The following is an 18,678-nucleotide window of genomic DNA, read 5'->3' on the forward strand; positions in this document are numbered from 1 at the left end:
ATATAGGCCTTGTCCTAAGCCCAATGTTTCTATTAGTCCAACAATACTCCAAATGGCCCAGAGGCCCAACAACAAGTCCAACAAACGGACCAAGGATGTGAAGCCCAAACCCAACAAGCCCAAATCGGAACTACGCGGGGCGTACCTCCCCTGGTACGCTCAGTGTACACGTAAATCCTGATCGCGGCAACTAGACCAATAGGCGAGGCGTACATGGACTTATGTGGGGCGTAATACTCAGACCCCAAAACTCTATTTGCGACTTAACCACTTCAGCCAAAAGCATCCAAACCTCAGGGAAGCTTCATAACACGCTCCTAACTGATAAAGTTGGTGACTTTATCAGTATGCATGTCTTAATGGGACCCAACTTCCAAAAATAACCATTAGGACTCACTTTACTCATCTTAACACATGCATGGGGAGGTCTAAACGACCAAGATCTCACTTTTGTGAATCTAGACCATCAAATACTCATGAAAGGACATGTATTATGCTCTAGAGTTCATCAAACTCATAAAGCTTCAAGCTTGGGACATAAAACCCTAGAAATGGACCCAAAACCAAAACTATCACAACAATGAGCAAGTTTTGAACTTGATACCTCTGGAGGATGCACCAACTAGATTAGAAATCAGATCCACAAGCTAGAAGCACAAGCTTTCCTTCCTTCAAGACTCCTACTTCACCACAAGCTCCATAAGAACACTCAAATGAGCCACAAACCCTTACACATGCTAGAAAAATGGGATTAGGGTTTGAGAGGGCTTGGATATTGGAAATGGTGGCTAGAAATGAGGCCATCATGTTCCTTAAATAGGGACAATCCAATATATTAGGGTTTTCTTTCTGGACCTAGTACGCCCAACGTACTAGGTGGCATTCACGATCATGCAAAGCGCATAAGTACTCCGCGCTTACTCAAGTGTACGCCCAACGTACCCAATTGCCACCTATTTCTCAGTAAGGACTAATCTTGCCAAAACTTCAAACTATCATATCTTCTTCATTATAAGTTCGTTTCCAACGAACCTTATATTCACGGAAAGGTAGCGAGAAGCCCTACGCTTCGAGCTACACATCACAACCTCAAAATTCCACGAACAAAACCCAATATTCATAAAAAAAATCGAGCCAACGCCTTCATTGATACTCTTGGACTCCAAAGCACAACCCGAAATCTTTTATCACACAAGATACCTTATCCATATCCAAAGTTAGCCTAGACTTTCTCCCTTGAAGCCTCAAAACCTTCTCATACTCGGATTATGGCCCACGAGCCTTAAATCACAAAAAGATCCAGAACAGGATGCTACATAGACTCTAACACATTTGGTGTTGACGAAAATTTGGAATTCTTACACTTGTAATAAGGATTTGGAATTGTGAAATGAGCATCATTGGAATTATGTCCAATTGATCTGTTCACAAAGGAAGGACCATAAAGAGACATAGTATGCATGTTTAGAACATGGCATGACAGATGTTTAAATTCAAGTGTTTAGTTGATTAATCGAAACATTATACAATTAATAAAGTCTAATCAATATGGTGATTAAATAAAAGGAGTTTTATTTATATTCAATAGTTTTGAGACCATAGTTAATTAAGTTATTATTGTATTTCACTTCGCATGTTTTTACTTCTGGAATAATTAGATTATTCAAAATATCCACAGTGATGATGACAACTAAAGCGCTTGACTAAGCCTGTGATGATGACAACTAAAGCGCTTGACTAAGCCTGGACTGAATTGATGTGTTCCATTAGTAATCTGTTATCAGTTGTCATAAATAGGAAATCGAGAAACAAAATCTTGGACAGATAGAATGATTGTAATTCATGTCTCATGTCCATACGATATCTTGTAGAACAGAGGAATATTTGATCACTTATCTAAGGACACGTAACTGACTAGGTCAGAGTTTGACAATGGCTTTTGAAAGCTACAACATGCTGGTCAATTTTTGAAGTTATACTTGCAATTATAGTTATTAGACTTATCCAAGTGGGAGACTGTTGGATTAGGTGTCTAAGCCCATAACTATAATTGGTATATACTTGAATTGATAGAAGTACAAGTCCTTTGGGTTGCCTTCACTCTTGCAACTTGACATGATGACTTTTAGAGAGAAGTTGAATTTATTATTTGGAATAATAAATCCATATACATTATTTATTAATATGTTATGAAAATAATATATTAATTGGAAATCATGTTGTTTAATTAATATTTAATAAAAAATTAATTTGGAATTAATTTTGGGATTAAAGGAATTAATTAAAAGTACAAGGGTTGTTTTTCAAATCATTGATAGTTGTGAAACTGGGCTCTTGGACTCCTTGGATAGGAGTGGACGAAAATTGTAGGATGGCCCTATAAGTCTTCGTCTAACGACTTCTATTGAGGAGTCCATGGGTTGCTTAGACCTTAAGCAGGGGATTAGGGTTTCCACCTACAAACTCTAACTTTGGGACTAAGCAAATTGCAATATATAAGGAGGTTTAGGCTTGTGATTTTCGGCTAACCTTGGAAGAACCCTATTAGAGCCGAAAATCTGGTGTGCCTCCTCCTTTCTCCTTCTCATCCTCTTGCAAATAGTGTTTGTAAGCCATTAGAGGTGTCACATTTAAGGAACTTGCTTACAAGAGCTAAAGATCTACAAGGTTTTATTGTTATTACTACATAACAAGTAAGGTACACATTAAACCCTATTTTGTATAGATTTCGAATTATACACTAGCTTCCTAGGGTTTTCTCCTTTGTATTCAAGTTTGTATATTTAACTAGTGAAAACCTAGATCCTTAATTATAGGGTTGCATGAACACATAGGATTTGTAGTTATGCTCAAAACCCATCACTTTTAAGCTTAAACAATCACCAAATGTACTTAGGGTTTGAATCTAGGGTTTAAAATGGATGGAGGCTGAAGATATTAGGGTTTGGTGACAAGATAAGGAGCTTAAATAGGGTCCAAGACCCTAAATTAGGGTTTGCATGAAACTGGAGTACGCCCCACGTACTCCCATTACGCTTAGCGTACTCCCCTTAGGTGTCGCAATCCTTCTCCCTAGTACGCCCCGCGTACTCCATATGTACGCCCCACGTACTAGGGTTAGCCTTAAACCCTACCATCTTCCGAAGGCTATAACTTCATTGTTATAAGTCCGTTTTTAACGATCCTTATATTCACGAAAAGGTAATTAGAAACTCTACACTTCTACTAACTCATACTTGCCTTAAAACTTCCCGAACAAAAATCCAATTTCCATAAAAGCCCGAACTGTCACTTTACCGATATATCAATTGGCTCCAAAACACAAACCGAACTCCCGGATCATCTAAATTACATTACCTACACACAATTGGGTCTAAATCTCCTTTCTCTAAAGGCCCTAAGCCTGATGATAACCCATCTTCGGACCACAACCCCGAATTAGGAAATGATTTGGAACAGGGCGTTACACGTACACTAATTAATTGTTCTCATACTTCTTCCTCTACTTCAATGTATTTTGTTTGAGAATTCGAGGAGAACCCACTCAATGAAGTACCCTGATACATATCATACAATTTACTAAAATTACCTTTTAAAGTTTTCATTCGATTTTTTGTTGATCTTTTGTAATAGACCTGCTAAACTCTTTACTCATTCATGCAATCATATTCGCATAAGCTTGCGAAGTGAATGTACCATTCAACCGATTACCTATTTGATCTTCCTTTACTAGAGCTTCAACGATAACGTTATCCATATGATTTGTCCATGTCAAATTTTCTTTTTTCACTACACTTCCATCAGCTTCCCTTTTAGTCATGGTCGCTCTATACATACAAAGATAGTATAACGAGCCATACATTGTTAAAAAATTGGACAAATATATATAAAAGTAAGAGGGCTCATAATATAAATAACACCATCAAATAAATAAATTGCAAAAAAGCCCTACAAAATTAAACTAAAATAACAGAATGAAGATCAACAATTATAACACGAATAAGAACACAAGTATTGGAAGGAAATCTAAGAAGCCGGCATGACTTACTACGGAAGTGGTGGCTGTTATCTAATAGAAAATTTTATGAACATCTATTTTTATTTTATTTATTTGTATTTGTATTTGTTTTTTTCTTTTGTTTTGTCGAAGGTTTTTTACGGAAACAGTTTCGTACCTATGGTAGGGGCTCTCGACCATCATACCCCTCTTTTACCCTATTTATATGGGACTTAGATAATATTCTTGTTGTTGATGTATATAACTAGGATGTCTGTATACAAGACCATTGGATTTGCAGATTGTACAAGGTGCACTTAATACATACATGTTTTCATGACATATTTCCCTTTCAGAATAACAAATTTGCAAATTGTGCAGTGTGCAGATTGTTTTATTTTCTGTCCCTTAACATCTTAACTGATGTAATATTTCATAATATCATATTCATATAAATCATATCATCATTATATTTTGGCTTTTTTGTCTACAACACTATAGGAAATATATATGGGCCATTGGCCATATTTATTAGGCCGAAGTAAAAGTGTCATGAACTCTAAGCCCCAAAATTAAGCCCACTCTTCTAGCCATCTTCTTCCCGCAACCATAATCTCTTCCGCCAAGACACGCGCATTCACACTAATATGTGATTCTGATAAGAGTATCGACTATCGAACATTCATAAATTACTTCACAAATTTTCATGGCTTCTACGTTTAATTTTCATACTCTATGCACCCCAGTATACTATTCATCAAGATCATACAGTTACAAATCTAAAACCCTAGCTTTCAGCTCTCAGTTACCATGCCAATCGCTTTTGAAGTCGAAGAAGCGGTCTATGATTCCAGTTGTTCAAAATAGAAAGCTCAGGTCTCGAATCTACGCAGCACAATCAAATTTTTTCAAAGGTATTTCGTAAATTCAGTTTCGAACCCTGGTCTGGTAGAACGTAATTTGTTTGTTTTCTGAATGTACATATGAAATTATGAAATCGTTTGGTATTTTTCATTTCGATTGGTGGTATGTATGGACGATTTGTAATAGGGATTGAGATTTCCACTCTTCCATATCTTATCAGTTAGAAAGAATTTTGCCTAAAATATATTGCCCTCTCTTCTACTGCTGGCTTTTTGGATGTCGTTTGAAAGATGCATCATTTTCGAAAGTTTGAAACCAAATTTCTTGCAGTGTTATGAATTGATGAATTTACCGAAACCTTAAAATTGAAAGGTATATTAGGCATTTTTAGTGATAGCCAAACAATCTCCATCAACTTGGCGCCAATAAAACTGGATTTCTTGGACATTTGAGTGATACATACCCAAACATTTTCCATCATTGAAGTCACAGTGAAACGATTAGATTAACTAAGTAACTATGAGTTTTTGCACATATTCATAGCACTGGAGTTTAAATTGTAATTTTCAGTTGATCACACTATGGATATTTGGGGAATTGGACTTGAATGTAAAACTAAGGGACTGAAAAATGAGTGCTTTTTGCTCCATTATTGCACTTTATAACGAAATAAATTTTATCGGGGGCCTAAGTTACAGATTATGTCCTCTGAGCAATTTCCAAATTAGGTACGGATATGTTAGTTGCTAATGCATCATGTTTGTAAACCCAGTTTATACCATAATTTTGAACTTTGCAGAATTATGTCTTATAGTAGGATTTGTTATAGTTAGAACACTCATGCTCGTTTTGATTTATTGGATACTATATGTCAATATATTTTGATGCATTAGAGGAATTCAGGAAACTAATTTACTCATTACCGAAAAAAATTGAATTATGGAAGTGAAATAAGATGTTAAGAATTCATTGTACATATTTTTATTAGCAAAGACGTTATTTGCACGTTGTGTAATAGACGTCTTTTTTCATGCAGACTTTATATTGAAATATACATATTTTTTTTAATTAGTCAATAAAAGTTATTAAATATGATTTTGTGCTAACTTTTATGTTGATATGTTGGTGATTAAGTGCTTCAAAAAGCATATAAGGTAGGAAAAGATGGAATTGAAGCAGGAACAAATTTAGTGCCTGTAAGTTGTCTTCTTTCTACTTTGTATATCTTTTAATATCGAAATAAACAGAAGTCATGTACTTATTTAATTTCCATATTTTGCATTAAATTATACAACATACTATCATTTTTGTAGGATTCTATACCAAGACCAATTGCTAGGATATCTGTGGGTGTAATTGGAGCAGCTGTTGTACTCTTTCTACTCAAGTCATTCTTGTCTACAGCTTTCTTTTTTCTGGTATATTTCCACCCATAATTAAATACCATATGCTTAATTTTCTTAATTACTAGATTTAAATTATCATTATGTTAATCTTGTTGTGACTTGTGATGTTTATATATGAAACAGACGACAATGGGATTGATTTACTTTGTGTTTATCGCCTTGAACAAAGATGAGGGCCCCACAGGTGGCGGAAGCACCACCACCACTTCAACAGAAGAAAGCCTTGAAGAAGCAAGGAGAATCATGGAGAAGTACAAATAAATACATCAATATTCATTAGTAAATTTTGTAAATCCATGAACCCATTTATATTTTGGATTTATACAAATCTTTTCAAGTTGTCACAAAAATGATCGGTTCTACTTTCTTTGGTCAACATATGGTAATCTTTCGACTCAAAATTAAGTTTTTCTTTTTTTGAAATTGAAAGGTTGAATGCACATTCATGTTATGATAGAGTGAATTGGTTTAGTAGAGGACAAAATTGAAATAGTAGTTATGGTTGGTAAGTTTATTATAAAGTTGTTATGTTTTTCAATCTAAAAAAATAATTAAAATAAATTTGATATATTATGTAACTAAAATGTTTGAATATTGTTAAAGGTCGCAAAACAATTGGGAAATGTGTTTTTTCTTTAAGTTTATGTTAGAAAAGGTTGGGTCAGGGTGACACATTGATAGGTTGCTGTGGACACTCGAGGTTCAATCCAAAGCTGTCGATATTTGCACTTCTTTGCGGATATATGTTTTGTTTTCATGAGTACAATTGCACCCAAAATATTGTTTTGTTAAAGTTCTTGTTTATACATCCCCATACAAATCCAATTTATCTTTAGTTAACACAGTTATCAAAGCATAAATTGATACTCCATGATTTATAAATGCCTCAAAATTATTATTATTATTATTATTATTATTATTATTATTATTAGTGTATGCATTACTATGCTATTCCAACGTATACAACAAGCCACAAGGACCCAAAATTAATGCCAATTTATCAGAAGTTACGTATACATCATTTTTTCAAACAATATATACTTAGCTTCTTTGTTGGCCTTGTAAAATTAGAGTAATGTGTGACGATTAGAAACACTAGTAAAGAAGTTGCAAGTACAAAGTACTAAAAAAAGTCATGTTAGTGATATAAAAATGAATATTGTATTTTTATTTAGATTAACTGTCTTTCTAATCGGATAAATGAAAATTTGATAAATAATGGCTTGTCTAACTAGCGACTCTTAATTATAGCCGAAAATTTCAAGTCTTTATGATGTATCTCAACTGGTTATTGTATGATAGAGAGATGACACTTAATTATAGCCGAAAATTTCACGTCAGTGATGATGTTCACCATCCTCACGCCGGTGAAGATGCACCAACCAAAAGAGAACATCCACATGGTTAGTAATGGCTCTCGTCACATTCCTTCACGCCAAGCTCCACCACACCATTGTTATAGGGGAGGGGGAAAGGGGGAGGTGCTCACGTGTCCACATCAACGCCACATAAACACCACGTCAAGGGCATGGTGTGTACACTGTATATCATAAGAGAGTTTTGTTTTGTTTGGATGTGTGCAATTCCATATTGTTTATCCATACATACACAGTCGACCAAATAACGATAAAATATTCATAGTCAAGTATTTTAATGCTATTTTTTTTTTTGATATAGTATATAGAGTTTATTTCTCAACTATAAACTTGTCAATCTGTTTTGTTTAGAGTAAAAAATCCTACTTAAATCAATGTGTCGAATAAGTTAAGTTTTATATGCAATGATTATTACTTAATATAAAGTTAAGTTAAGAAATTACAATGATAAAAATTCTAAAAATAGCTGTATATGGCAGGTAAGATTTTGACCTGCAAGATTTTTTTTTCCTTACATAAAATTGAGAAATTAATATACTAGACCAAAAAAGAACAAAAAAAACAAAACTTTGGACTAAAACATTTAGAAGGGGCCGCGCGAACGCAAGCCCCCGCTACCACAAATTACGACGTAGGATCGACCAACATGGGCCGACCTTAGGTTGGCACCCTTCCTTTTTGTTGTGCAATGGAAGTCACCCACCTAGGCCATGGGCCTTCCTGATCACCCATTAAGACCCCGTCCAGGTATGTAAGATTTTAAAGCCCCCACCCCTTTCTTTTTATATTCCTCTATTCCTTTTCTCTTTTCTCTCGCCCATCAATGTGGGACAACAATCGGTAGTTGGGAACAGACAAATAGCTAATAATAATAATATTAATAAGAGTTTTCACTTTTCTTTCAAAGTAATAATAGTTCTATTGAAGTAACAAAGGATTACAAAAGAACAATCGGTAAACACACTTAAATTGCTGTTCACTTCCTCTCTTGAATTTCATCTATCAAGAGAATTTTACGTAAACAACTACAGAAATTTACAAGGGAGGAGAGGGAAAATAGAATTAGATGTACACTTCTCAAATATTTCGTTCCAAATAAAAAACGAAAGAGAATGTTCAGAAAAATGAAAACTGAGATTTCTCAAAAATGAGAGAGATTAATATACTCGTTTTTCTAACATTCTCTGCCTCGTCGACAAACAAGCGCACCCGATCCCGAAGTAAGAGACGCCACAACAGACGATGGTTTAGCACTTAAGCTCGAGGCACGTGCGTAACTGGCTCCCGCTCCTTTCCCTGATGGGACAAAAAATGCTCCATTCAACATTAGGTCACCTTCCGATCTCCAATTCCAATGCCTCCACCTTCCAGCTGTCATCACTCTATGAGTCACCTGTTTAGTTAGACAACACTCATGAGCAAAACGATCGAATCTAATTTGTTGAAAAAAATGGCCTCAAAGATCCTCGACAACTCATGAAAAACGATAAAAGTAAAATTTACCTCTTTAGCATTAGGATTAACAGGGGCAAGGTATCGGTTGCCTTGGCTGTTAATTGTGGGATCTGCACTTCCACCAATAGCATACATTACCCAATGTGTGTAGTCATTGTTTACGACATGGAAATACCCGTGCCTACAACGTGGCATTCTTTGAACAAGACCTTCACCGAAATGATTATATGCGATGGTGACTTGCATAATTTTGTCCCTGTCGTAGGTGTCACTGTGGCCTAGTAACATAACCTCGTTGTGGTGGGTGAAGTAATTGTTAGAAACTGTAATCGCGGTTGAACCCATAATGGCGTCAACTAAACCATCGGCGCAGTTAGAGAGAGAATTATGGTCGATCCAGATATGGCTGGAGCCGAAGATGGATATTCCGTCACCGTCAGCCATTGTTCGCCAGCCGTAGTGTGAGGGGGAGCTTCGGACCATGGCGTTTCCGGTTGGTTTACAGTCGTGGATATGGAGTCCGTGGATGATGACGTTTGTGATGTATTGGATTGTGATGCAACCGCCGTTTGCGATGTGGACGTTGACTCCACGAGCGTCGATTGTTTTGAAACTGTTCATGATTAGTTCTTGTTTTAGTGTGATCACCATGTCGCGTTTGAAGATGATCCAGAGAGGTTGGTCTTGGATGACGGCGTGCCGGAGAGTTCCCGGTCGGGGGTGTACGGGGTCGTCGTCATTAGGATCGGTGACGACGTAATACCGTCCGTCACGACCGCCGATTGCGTTACGTCCGAACCCAATAGCGCAATCTGCCAACCTCTTGCGGTGGCGCTGCCAGTTCCTGTCACACCGCCAGCAATCGTCGATTGGGTTCCCGGTGCCACATGACAAAAATCCTAATTTCCTCCTTTCAGTACTATTGCGAATGCTCCTGCAATTTTTCAAATCTTCATCAATTACAAGTCCAATTATTTGTATTATTTTTAATATATCCACAATAATATTATGGTTTTATCTAAACTAATAATACAATTGAGCTGGTTTTATCTTATCGAATGAGTATAAAATTCTATACAATAGGTTTAGTGTTCAAATTCTAACATTCTTATATGTCAATAAGATTGATGAGATAATAAGTTTTGCCAAAAATAAATAAATAAATAAATAAATTCAAACTATTTTTGGCACCAAACATTTACAGTTGTTTAAAAACCTAATGGCTGTCCAACCTATTGCATTTTTGTGTACATCTGAAAGTTAACTCTCATACGTAGTATTTTAAATGAATAATAATAATTTTTAAAATTTAAACTAAATTAATCACAATCATTGAAAATTATATGTACCGTATAAGTTGAATATATGCTAATTTTATCAAAGGTAAGACATGATAACTTTGGTTTATTTCATGCGATTTTTTTTCGAGATATATATGTAGGTATTGTTTTTTTTTAGTATCACGCTTTTTAGATTACTATATTTTGAGGTACCATGCTATTTATATCGATCATTACATTTATTGTATATTTTATTTATACAATAGTTGAGTTTTATGGAATTTTTTTTAATATTTATACTATGATGTACACATAAAAGTAAAAGTTAAATAACAAATGATTAAAAACATGATATATATATATATATATATATATATATATATATATATATATATATATATATATATATATATATATATATATATATATATATATATATATATATATATATATATATATATATATATATATATATATATATATATATATATGATGAGGCATTCTATTGAAATTTGTTAAACTTTAATTAATGAGTTATAAAGACAATACGTAAAGTTGTATAAAAACGGAATGATGATAGCGAATCCATAATGCATTAGATTTAAAGAGTTCAATGGTTTAATTTGAGAATGACTTACAGAACCATTGACTGGTTTTGTTCTTCTTAGAAATTATTCAAATCTACTAATAAAGAATATTAATGGACCAAATGAATAAAATAAAGAGAAATATGAATACGGATTATACGGAAAGTGAAGCAACATGATTTTTCCGGTGGCAATAAATGTGTAGGGATGGGAATAATAAATAATTGACACATGTATCGTCGGTGGGGGAAAAAAGCTTCATAGCATTTAAATCTTTAAATACGGATATGGTTGTGTCGGTATATGAAAATTAAAGATATCTCACAACATGACTTGGTTTGGTTGCATGTGAAAACCAGATCTAGTAAAACTCCGAATCGGACTTGTTCCTGATCATATGCCCAGAACTGGACCCAAAATGATCCAATTTTGTGGGACCCGGTCAAGCTTGGCGAGCCTATGGCATTTTGCAATCAGTTTGAATGTATAATTGTACCATGCATGCATATGCATTATGCAAGATCTATAAATAATCTCTTTAGCTGATTGATTCCAAGACACCATGCATGTGAAAAAAGTATATCCATTTATTCTTATTCATCAGAATAGTTAAATAATTAAATACTATATTTGGTGAGTTCATATACACACAATATTGTACATAGGTACTTTCTTCAGTTGAAAATTGACATTTAGTACCATTATCGATATTATTTATGATTTTACATAGATTAGTTTCGTAGATGAAAAATTATAAATGGTGATATGATTATGAAAAAGAAGTGTTCCTAATCACGTGACAAAAGCAAACGTAGAATAAGTTAGTCTTAATCTTAATAATAAATAATAAAGTTATTATACTAAGAGGTATGAATGAAGATGATAGGTGAAGGCATGCTAATGTGATTTAGTATAATATATTAAAAAGAAGATGATTAGAAAAAAAACAGAAGAGATGCTGTATATTAAATGCTTAATTGGAAGCAAGGTCATGTGGGCACGCTGGCACATAAAGATGCTAGTAAAATGGTAAAAAGATGCAACATCATAAGAACATGGGGAGATCTTGAAGTGACAAATTCATTTATTGTCTTTTCTTGTTATAGAGATAAGATTAAATACTAAAACAGATAAAAGTAATAGGGACAAGTATTTTAGTTTGTTCCGAAAGTTAAAGAATACATTTAATATTTTTATTGTGACATGTAGCTTTATTCATGGGGAGATCTTAAAGTAACAAATTCATTTATTTGTGTGATATATGCCATAATGACTACAACAACTTCTTTTGTAAAAAAAAAAAAAAAATGAAAACAGACCTTTCACCTATAAAAACTGTGTTTTAATAGTTAATTTTTAGATGTAAGGACCACCCAATGACCCAAATGACATATATATAAATCATAATGTACCACACATTTTAGGTGACAAAATGCTCTCACATGGGTTGGATGGGATTTAAGTGAATATTGAATGTTATCACATTCTCATCTTTACAAAATTATTTATATCTGATCATGAAAAAAATATATATATATATATTGGAAATGTTACAGATTGTAATTTACAAAGTGTTTAAAAGGGTGATGAGGACAAGAAGAGACCATCAAACAAGATCATGGTATTGTTTTGTTGATATTCAGAGACCATGTGATACTTTATTTAAATATTCTTTTTATTATACCCCATATATATTAAAATAATATGGCAAACAGTTGAAGCACATGAATCTGTGTAGCTAATAAGTGAGAAAATAAAAAGAAAGAGAAGAGAATAGACTCACATGTCAACCATAGAAGCGACCCTTTCCGGATTCTCTTCAACAGCCTTATCATTCTTTTCAATAGCAATATTTTCATTTCTCCTGGATATTTATTTACAGTTCCAGATCAGTTCTCGATTCATGATCCAATCTATACAATATGTTTAAAGCTACAGAAGACGAATTCTATAGCATATCGATAACATCAACTAGAAATCTAAAAGACAAAAGCAACTCCGTAATCGGAATTTTGGCTGAAATAAAGTACACATTTGTACGATAGCTCACATCGATCACAAGATCTCATATTATCCGGTTGTATATCACATCTAACCCATCGTATAACATTCAAAGCAGTTAATGCTAGAGAAAGCAGGTGGATCTAACAAATAAATAAATATCCACACCGGAGATAACCAAAATGGACATTGTGTTATCAAATAGAAACAGTCCCGATCAACGCAATTATTAGCACATTAACTCAGCCATTAACTCTACAGAAATATTAAAGTCGTCGCAACTAACCTATCGGCCATTGTTGAGTTGTCTATTAAGCTCTGCAACTCAGTTTCCTCCTCCATACTGAAAACACAAAAATACCTCAGCGAATCAAATTCATATTTCCTAGAATTAACAACGATGCATCATTGTAACACTTAACATGATCCAGACGTACGCTGTGTGACATCAAATATTACTCGTAAAAACTTAAATCAGTTTTGTAAATATACATAGTGAAAAGGATATTGCTAATTGAATTACTTCCGACATTGTTTCAAGTTACCTCGAAACGCCATTGACGGAAAGGAAAAGCATATAAACCAGAAATAAACAGAGCGCCGAAAATCTGAGAGAGACCGACATTGTGACTTCACTTCTCGCACAATGTTGTGTGCGAGTACAGAGAAAGAAGAATGGAATGGAGGATCAACTGAACAGAGAACAGGGCTCAATGACGGAGTCCTTTAAATAGAAAGATGATAAAAGGGACAACTCCATCACGAAGCCATAAACGCCTCCTGATATAAGATTTAACCAGGGTTAGGTTAATTCTTCTAACCTGGTTAGGTTAGCCCACTCTCCCTTTGTATGGATGGAGTAGGGACGATATGTGAATACACAATTGTGGTTTATAAATAAATAAATAAATAAATAAATAAATAACTAGTATAAAAATAGAAACTAAATAATTTTATTATCTTATAAAAATGTATCCAATTCCTAAATTTGCATCCACCTTTTATAGATGTCAAGTGAAATTTTAGCTTTTTAACACAATATCCCCCAACCAAACTTCCTCTCCCATAAAGACAATAAGGAACCATCACCAATTTTCTTCATGTAAAACGAATACAGATTAACACCTTTATGTCACAATATATTTGAAACTTTGATAAGGCCATCTTTAAGAGTGTAGAGTTTGAACTCTTAAGATTAAAAACTCAATTTCAACATTCCACTAGTTATATCCTTTTATCCATTAAATTTTATATTGTATTAAACTTTTAAGAGTTTAATAGCTTCTCACATTAGTATTTTATAATATTTTTTACAAATAATATTAATAGGCAAATCTAAAATATTACATTAACTAGAAATTAAAAGTTACAAATTATTAATTAACGATTGCCCCATATGCCTTAGGTTTAAAATATTTTTAAGATTTAAATATTTTTTATTATTTAGAATATTATAATATAAATTCATTTCATAAATTGAATTATTATATATAAAATAAAATAAATTATAAATAAAAAATAATTACATATACCTTTATGCATATGTGGACCCTCTAATTGTTTAAATACATTAGAAAATTAGGTAAAAAAAATATAAAAAAGTAATAAATTTCAATACCACCGTCTAATGACGATTATACTCTAATCCATTAAACTTGATCCACAATGATAGGTTTCATGCATTGCATTCCACATCATTAACTTTTTGTTCATTGAACTCACCACTAAATCCCCATTGGGATGGCCTAATGTTCAACCAAGTTGTATTAAACTTATACCATGGCACGACATGTCATAAAACCATGATCACCATAGACAACTTTGACTACTCAAACCAATGATGCGTCAGGATAAGTCCTAAAATGCCACACCTACTTAAAAAGAACTCGATTAAAAGTGGAAAAACTACCAATCTCAAGACTGTCATGTTGCTCCAGTCATTATTTTCTTCCAAATCACCACCAAGGAAGAACTTACTCTGCAAGGACTTATGATGATTAATAGTTGATTTCAGAGCTTCAAATAACAACATAAGTAAGTTGGAAGCGAACTCAAAACCATAAGTAAGTTAGAAAGGAACCTCAAACCAGCTTGATAAACATAAAACAAACACCAACTAATAAAGTGTAATATTTTCAGTTAGAGAGCTTTAAGGTAACATTATTCGTCACCTATTTACAAATTTCAATCCTACACATATTAGATGTAATATCTAAAATTTTACAAACTTTAAAATGCTATGGTTTTAACAAAATCATTATGGGTATTAACCTACATTTAGCAAAAATCGGTACTACAAAAACATTTGTGATTAAAACATCGGATGTTACCATTAAGCATCATATAACCATAACAAGCAAATATGAATTACATCAATAACGTTAATGAATAAGGAACTTGACAAGCTCCATTCTATTCTTTATCTCTTAACTTCTTACTTCCATCTATCATAGTTTCTCCTTAAGTAAGACATTAAAAAGAGATACGTAAGACAAAAATGTCTTATAAGATACGTGAGTTTTAGACCATAAAGCATTTTCAATCGTTTTCAAGAAAAAAAAACTCCTTTCATACATACCATAAAAAAGTTTTAATCATTTGCGTGAAAAAACTTTTCATACATAAAATAACATATCATATCATATCATAAGTATCATTTCTTATCTTATCATTTTGTTAGCTTCTTTTCCATTTCACAGACCAATGTGGAAAGAATAAATCAATCCACCAAGGCATCATGCTTTCAACGGCCAAGGTGAAAAGAACAAAATCAATTCACCAAGGAATCATTCCCTTGGATTTCTATAAAAGTCCAGTGTCGAGGTGAGAAGAACAAATCGATCCACCAAGGTAGCATGTTGATCGGGTCATCTACTTCGCGAAAGGAAGGTACCAGCCCAACTTATGAGGTATCATGGACCAAGAAGTTCTATTATTTCTTTACTTTCTTCCCTTTTTACTTTCTTTCAACTTTCACTTTCCACATTTTCAATACTCATATCATCATTTATAATAGCATAGGTTACTAGAAATATATATTTTGAAAAGACACATTTCACATATCGAACACTCATTTTTTTTCAAAACATTCTTTTCTTTAAAAAACATTCTTGCATTATCGAACATTCATTTTTTTTTCAAAACATTCTTTTCTTTAAAAAAAACATTCTTGCATTCAAGGCATTCTTTCAAAACATCATTTCCAAAAGCATTTAACACTTTCATTTCAAAATATTTAATATATTAACTATTAGTATTTCATTATCATAGAAATCACTTTTCCGTGTATCTCCAAAGTGGGAAAGTCCACACTTACTCACCTCAATCACAAGAAGGCTATGTAGTCCTCTTCTAATTCCTTTCCTTAAGGAAACACTCTCAAGCACCACCTATATAACAAGTAGGTGAAAGTAAGCAAAATGACCAAAATACCCCTCAACGGTTCCATTACTAAATTTTATTTCTCCAAACTATTCCTTATGTACACATATGAATGTAGGCAAAAACCATGCGAAAATACGAGTCTCTATGTAAAAGTTATGAGGAAAACAACATTTCCTAAATAGGAGGTTCGATACGGGATGTATGGAATTGCACATGGGGTCATGTGGAATGGCCTATGCTCAAAAAATGCAATTTTTCTCATATTAACACTTTACTTTGCATAGTTCTTGAAGAGCCTTTTCCAATTCACTTTATACCACTTACACAGGTTCTCCCACATGATTGATAGGTGTTTTATCATCCAAAACACTTCACTTAATCCATTAAGTGCTCAGTGAAACCCTTAAGAACATAATAATCTTCAAGTTGTAAACGAAAGCTTAACTAGTCTATTGTTCAATTGCACATTACAAAACTCACATAGTTTGTTCCTAACTGATTGACACACATATCAAAGTTGTCAAGTATATAAAACCACCATTAATCTCAAAGAAAGTACATAAACTTACTATGGAATCCCCAATTCCATTATATGTTTCCCAAATTGCCCTTTACACCAAAACAATCACTAGAGCTATAACTTCACTAGAATCCCTTCATGTTTAAGTTCCAATGTCATCTCTAGAGTGTCAATTCATGTTCATGAATGTCATTCACTTCTAATAAGTCAGTCATCATGTAATTATCCATATATTTCCTAAAATGCCCTTATGGTCAGTTATTCCATAAATTCAACCAAATATCATTCAAGTCTTCATGTTTTTGCATTCAAATCATATTTTTAGTATCAAATAATGTTTATAAGTATCATATGCTCACAAACAAAAGATTTCATAGTTCTCATCACAATCCACTCAATTCCATTCCAATTATAGCATATACATGATTCTACCATCATGGATGAATTTGAGAATTCTAATTGGATTGGTTGTTATCAAATATCATCTAGGTAATATAAGCCAATCTCATTTCATCATCAATTGCAGTATCCCCAATTTGCAATGTCGAGGGTCAAATCATGGTCTTACATACAAGTTTCATGAGTTACCCCCGTGGTCTTTCCTTGCAATGTCGAGGACCAAATCCCGGTCTTACATACAAGTTTCATGGACTACCCCCAAGGTCTTTCCTTGCAATGCTGAGGGCCAAATCCCTGTCTTACATACAAGTGTCAAGGGCCAGATCATGGTCTTTCATGTAAGTATCACAGAGACAACTAGCATTCTACATAACAAAGTAATGGGTCAGCATTGGTGTCTTTGACCCATGGATACGGTGAGAAAACTCACCTCTCATAAATCAAATTACCCACCATGCCCTTAGGTCAAACTTGGTCAAAATTCTGGTCAAAGACAAAATTCAACCAAGTTAACTGGGTCATGCAGGGGTACTACACCTTGACCAGAAGTCGAGGAGTTTACCACATACATGCAACGTACCCTTTGGTACGCCTAGCATACGCGGTTGTCATCCTCCCAATTCATTAAGAGCTTAATCCTTTAAGCTCTTTTGTCTAAAATCTAGATCTAACCCTCAAATGATACCCTTAACCATAAAGTTTCCAACTTCATGTTCTTGCATGGCTATTAAGTCTTCATGTAACATCCCAAAATTCAAGCCCAAAAATTTCATTTTTTGATTAATTAATTCATAAAACATTCATTGGAAAGTATTGTATAAACATGACATCTCAAAACCAAGTATCATATTCGAAACCCACAACCATGAACAAATGTCATATCAGAGTACAATCCCAGAAAACCCCATGCGGAAAAATCATATGTGTGTGTGATGTCATGCTACGCCGCCGGCTCCTTCCTTTTAGACGAAGAGGTACCTGAAACAAAAAACTGAAACCGTAAGCACAAAGCTTAGTGAGTTCCCCCATCATACCACATACCATACAATACCATCGGTATCTTTCAACCGGCAATCGTCATCGGTATCTTTCAACCGGCAATCGTCATCGGTATCTTTCAACCGGTAATTGGGGACTATTCCACCCCTTACCACTAGCATACAACAGCAGATATAAGCACACATTCAGACATATCCGGGTACTGACCTACCCCTTGGTCCTACGGACCACTGTCAGGGAAACTATCCCTATCATGCAACATATCATACAGATATAACACATAACCAAACACATACCAAACCAAGATAAATTATCACAAAGACAATTATCTTCTAAATACTCCTCAATGGTGGGACGGCGTTGTGGCCTTAGACCCACCCCTACTGGAAGGCAACTCACCTCGTATCTGT

General features: G+C 34.0%; 2 protein-coding genes and 1 non-coding gene across 3 annotated transcripts; 1 reads left to right on the plus strand and 2 right to left on the minus strand.

Annotated features, from left to right (window-relative positions):
* Positions 1 to 4,608: 4,608 nt before the first annotated feature.
* LOC111880241 (uncharacterized) lies at positions 4,609 to 6,668 on the plus strand. The gene is made up of 4 exons (XM_023876651.3): positions 4,609 to 4,911; positions 5,996 to 6,057; positions 6,175 to 6,279; positions 6,391 to 6,668. The coding sequence occupies exons 1-4, from the start codon at positions 4,704 to 4,706 to the stop codon at positions 6,526 to 6,528; spliced, it is 513 nt and encodes a 170-aa protein (XP_023732419.1). The 5' UTR covers positions 4,609 to 4,703; the 3' UTR covers positions 6,529 to 6,668.
* A 1,561-nt stretch (positions 6,669 to 8,229) lies between these two features.
* Positions 8,230 to 8,398, minus strand: LOC111880244 (U1 spliceosomal RNA). The gene has a single exon (XR_002846425.1). It is a non-coding gene; the product is annotated as a U1 spliceosomal RNA (small nuclear RNA).
* A 117-nt stretch (positions 8,399 to 8,515) lies between these two features.
* On the minus strand, positions 8,516 to 13,724 carry LOC111880239 (probable pectate lyase 8). The gene is made up of 5 exons (XM_023876649.3): positions 13,512 to 13,724; positions 13,253 to 13,309; positions 12,749 to 12,829; positions 9,147 to 10,032; positions 8,516 to 9,036 (listed from the first exon to the last, which is right to left on the minus strand). Exons 1-5 carry the CDS (start codon positions 13,589 to 13,591, stop codon positions 8,818 to 8,820), a joined length of 1,323 nt encoding a protein of 440 aa, XP_023732417.1. The 5' UTR covers positions 13,592 to 13,724; the 3' UTR covers positions 8,516 to 8,817.
* Positions 13,725 to 18,678: the final 4,954 nt, after the last annotated feature.

Source organism: Lactuca sativa, chromosome 9, assembly GCF_002870075.4.
Source record: "Lactuca sativa cultivar Salinas chromosome 9, Lsat_Salinas_v11, whole genome shotgun sequence".
NCBI lineage: Eukaryota > Viridiplantae > Streptophyta > Magnoliopsida > Asterales > Asteraceae > Lactuca > Lactuca sativa.

Coding starts and splice junctions, on each gene's coding strand:
- LOC111880239 (XM_023876649.3), bottom strand. CDS start 13,591: ATGTCGGTCTCTCTCAGATTTTCGGCGCTCTGTTTATTTCTGGTTTAT. Junction 13,310..13,511: donor TCCGTCAATGGCGTTTCGAG/GTAACTTGAAAC, acceptor TTGTGTTTTCAG/TATGGAGGAGGAAACTGAGT. Junction 12,830..13,252: donor AACTCAACAATGGCCGATAG/GTTAGTTGCGAC, acceptor ATAAATATCCAG/GAGAAATGAAAATATTGCTA.
- LOC111880241 (XM_023876651.3), top strand. CDS start 4,704: ATGGCTTCTACGTTTAATTTTCATACTCTATGCACCCCAGTATACTAT. Junction 6,058..6,174: donor CAGGAACAAATTTAGTGCCT/GTAAGTTGTCTT, acceptor TCATTTTTGTAG/GATTCTATACCAAGACCAAT. Junction 6,280..6,390: donor CTACAGCTTTCTTTTTTCTG/GTATATTTCCAC, acceptor TATATGAAACAG/ACGACAATGGGATTGATTTA.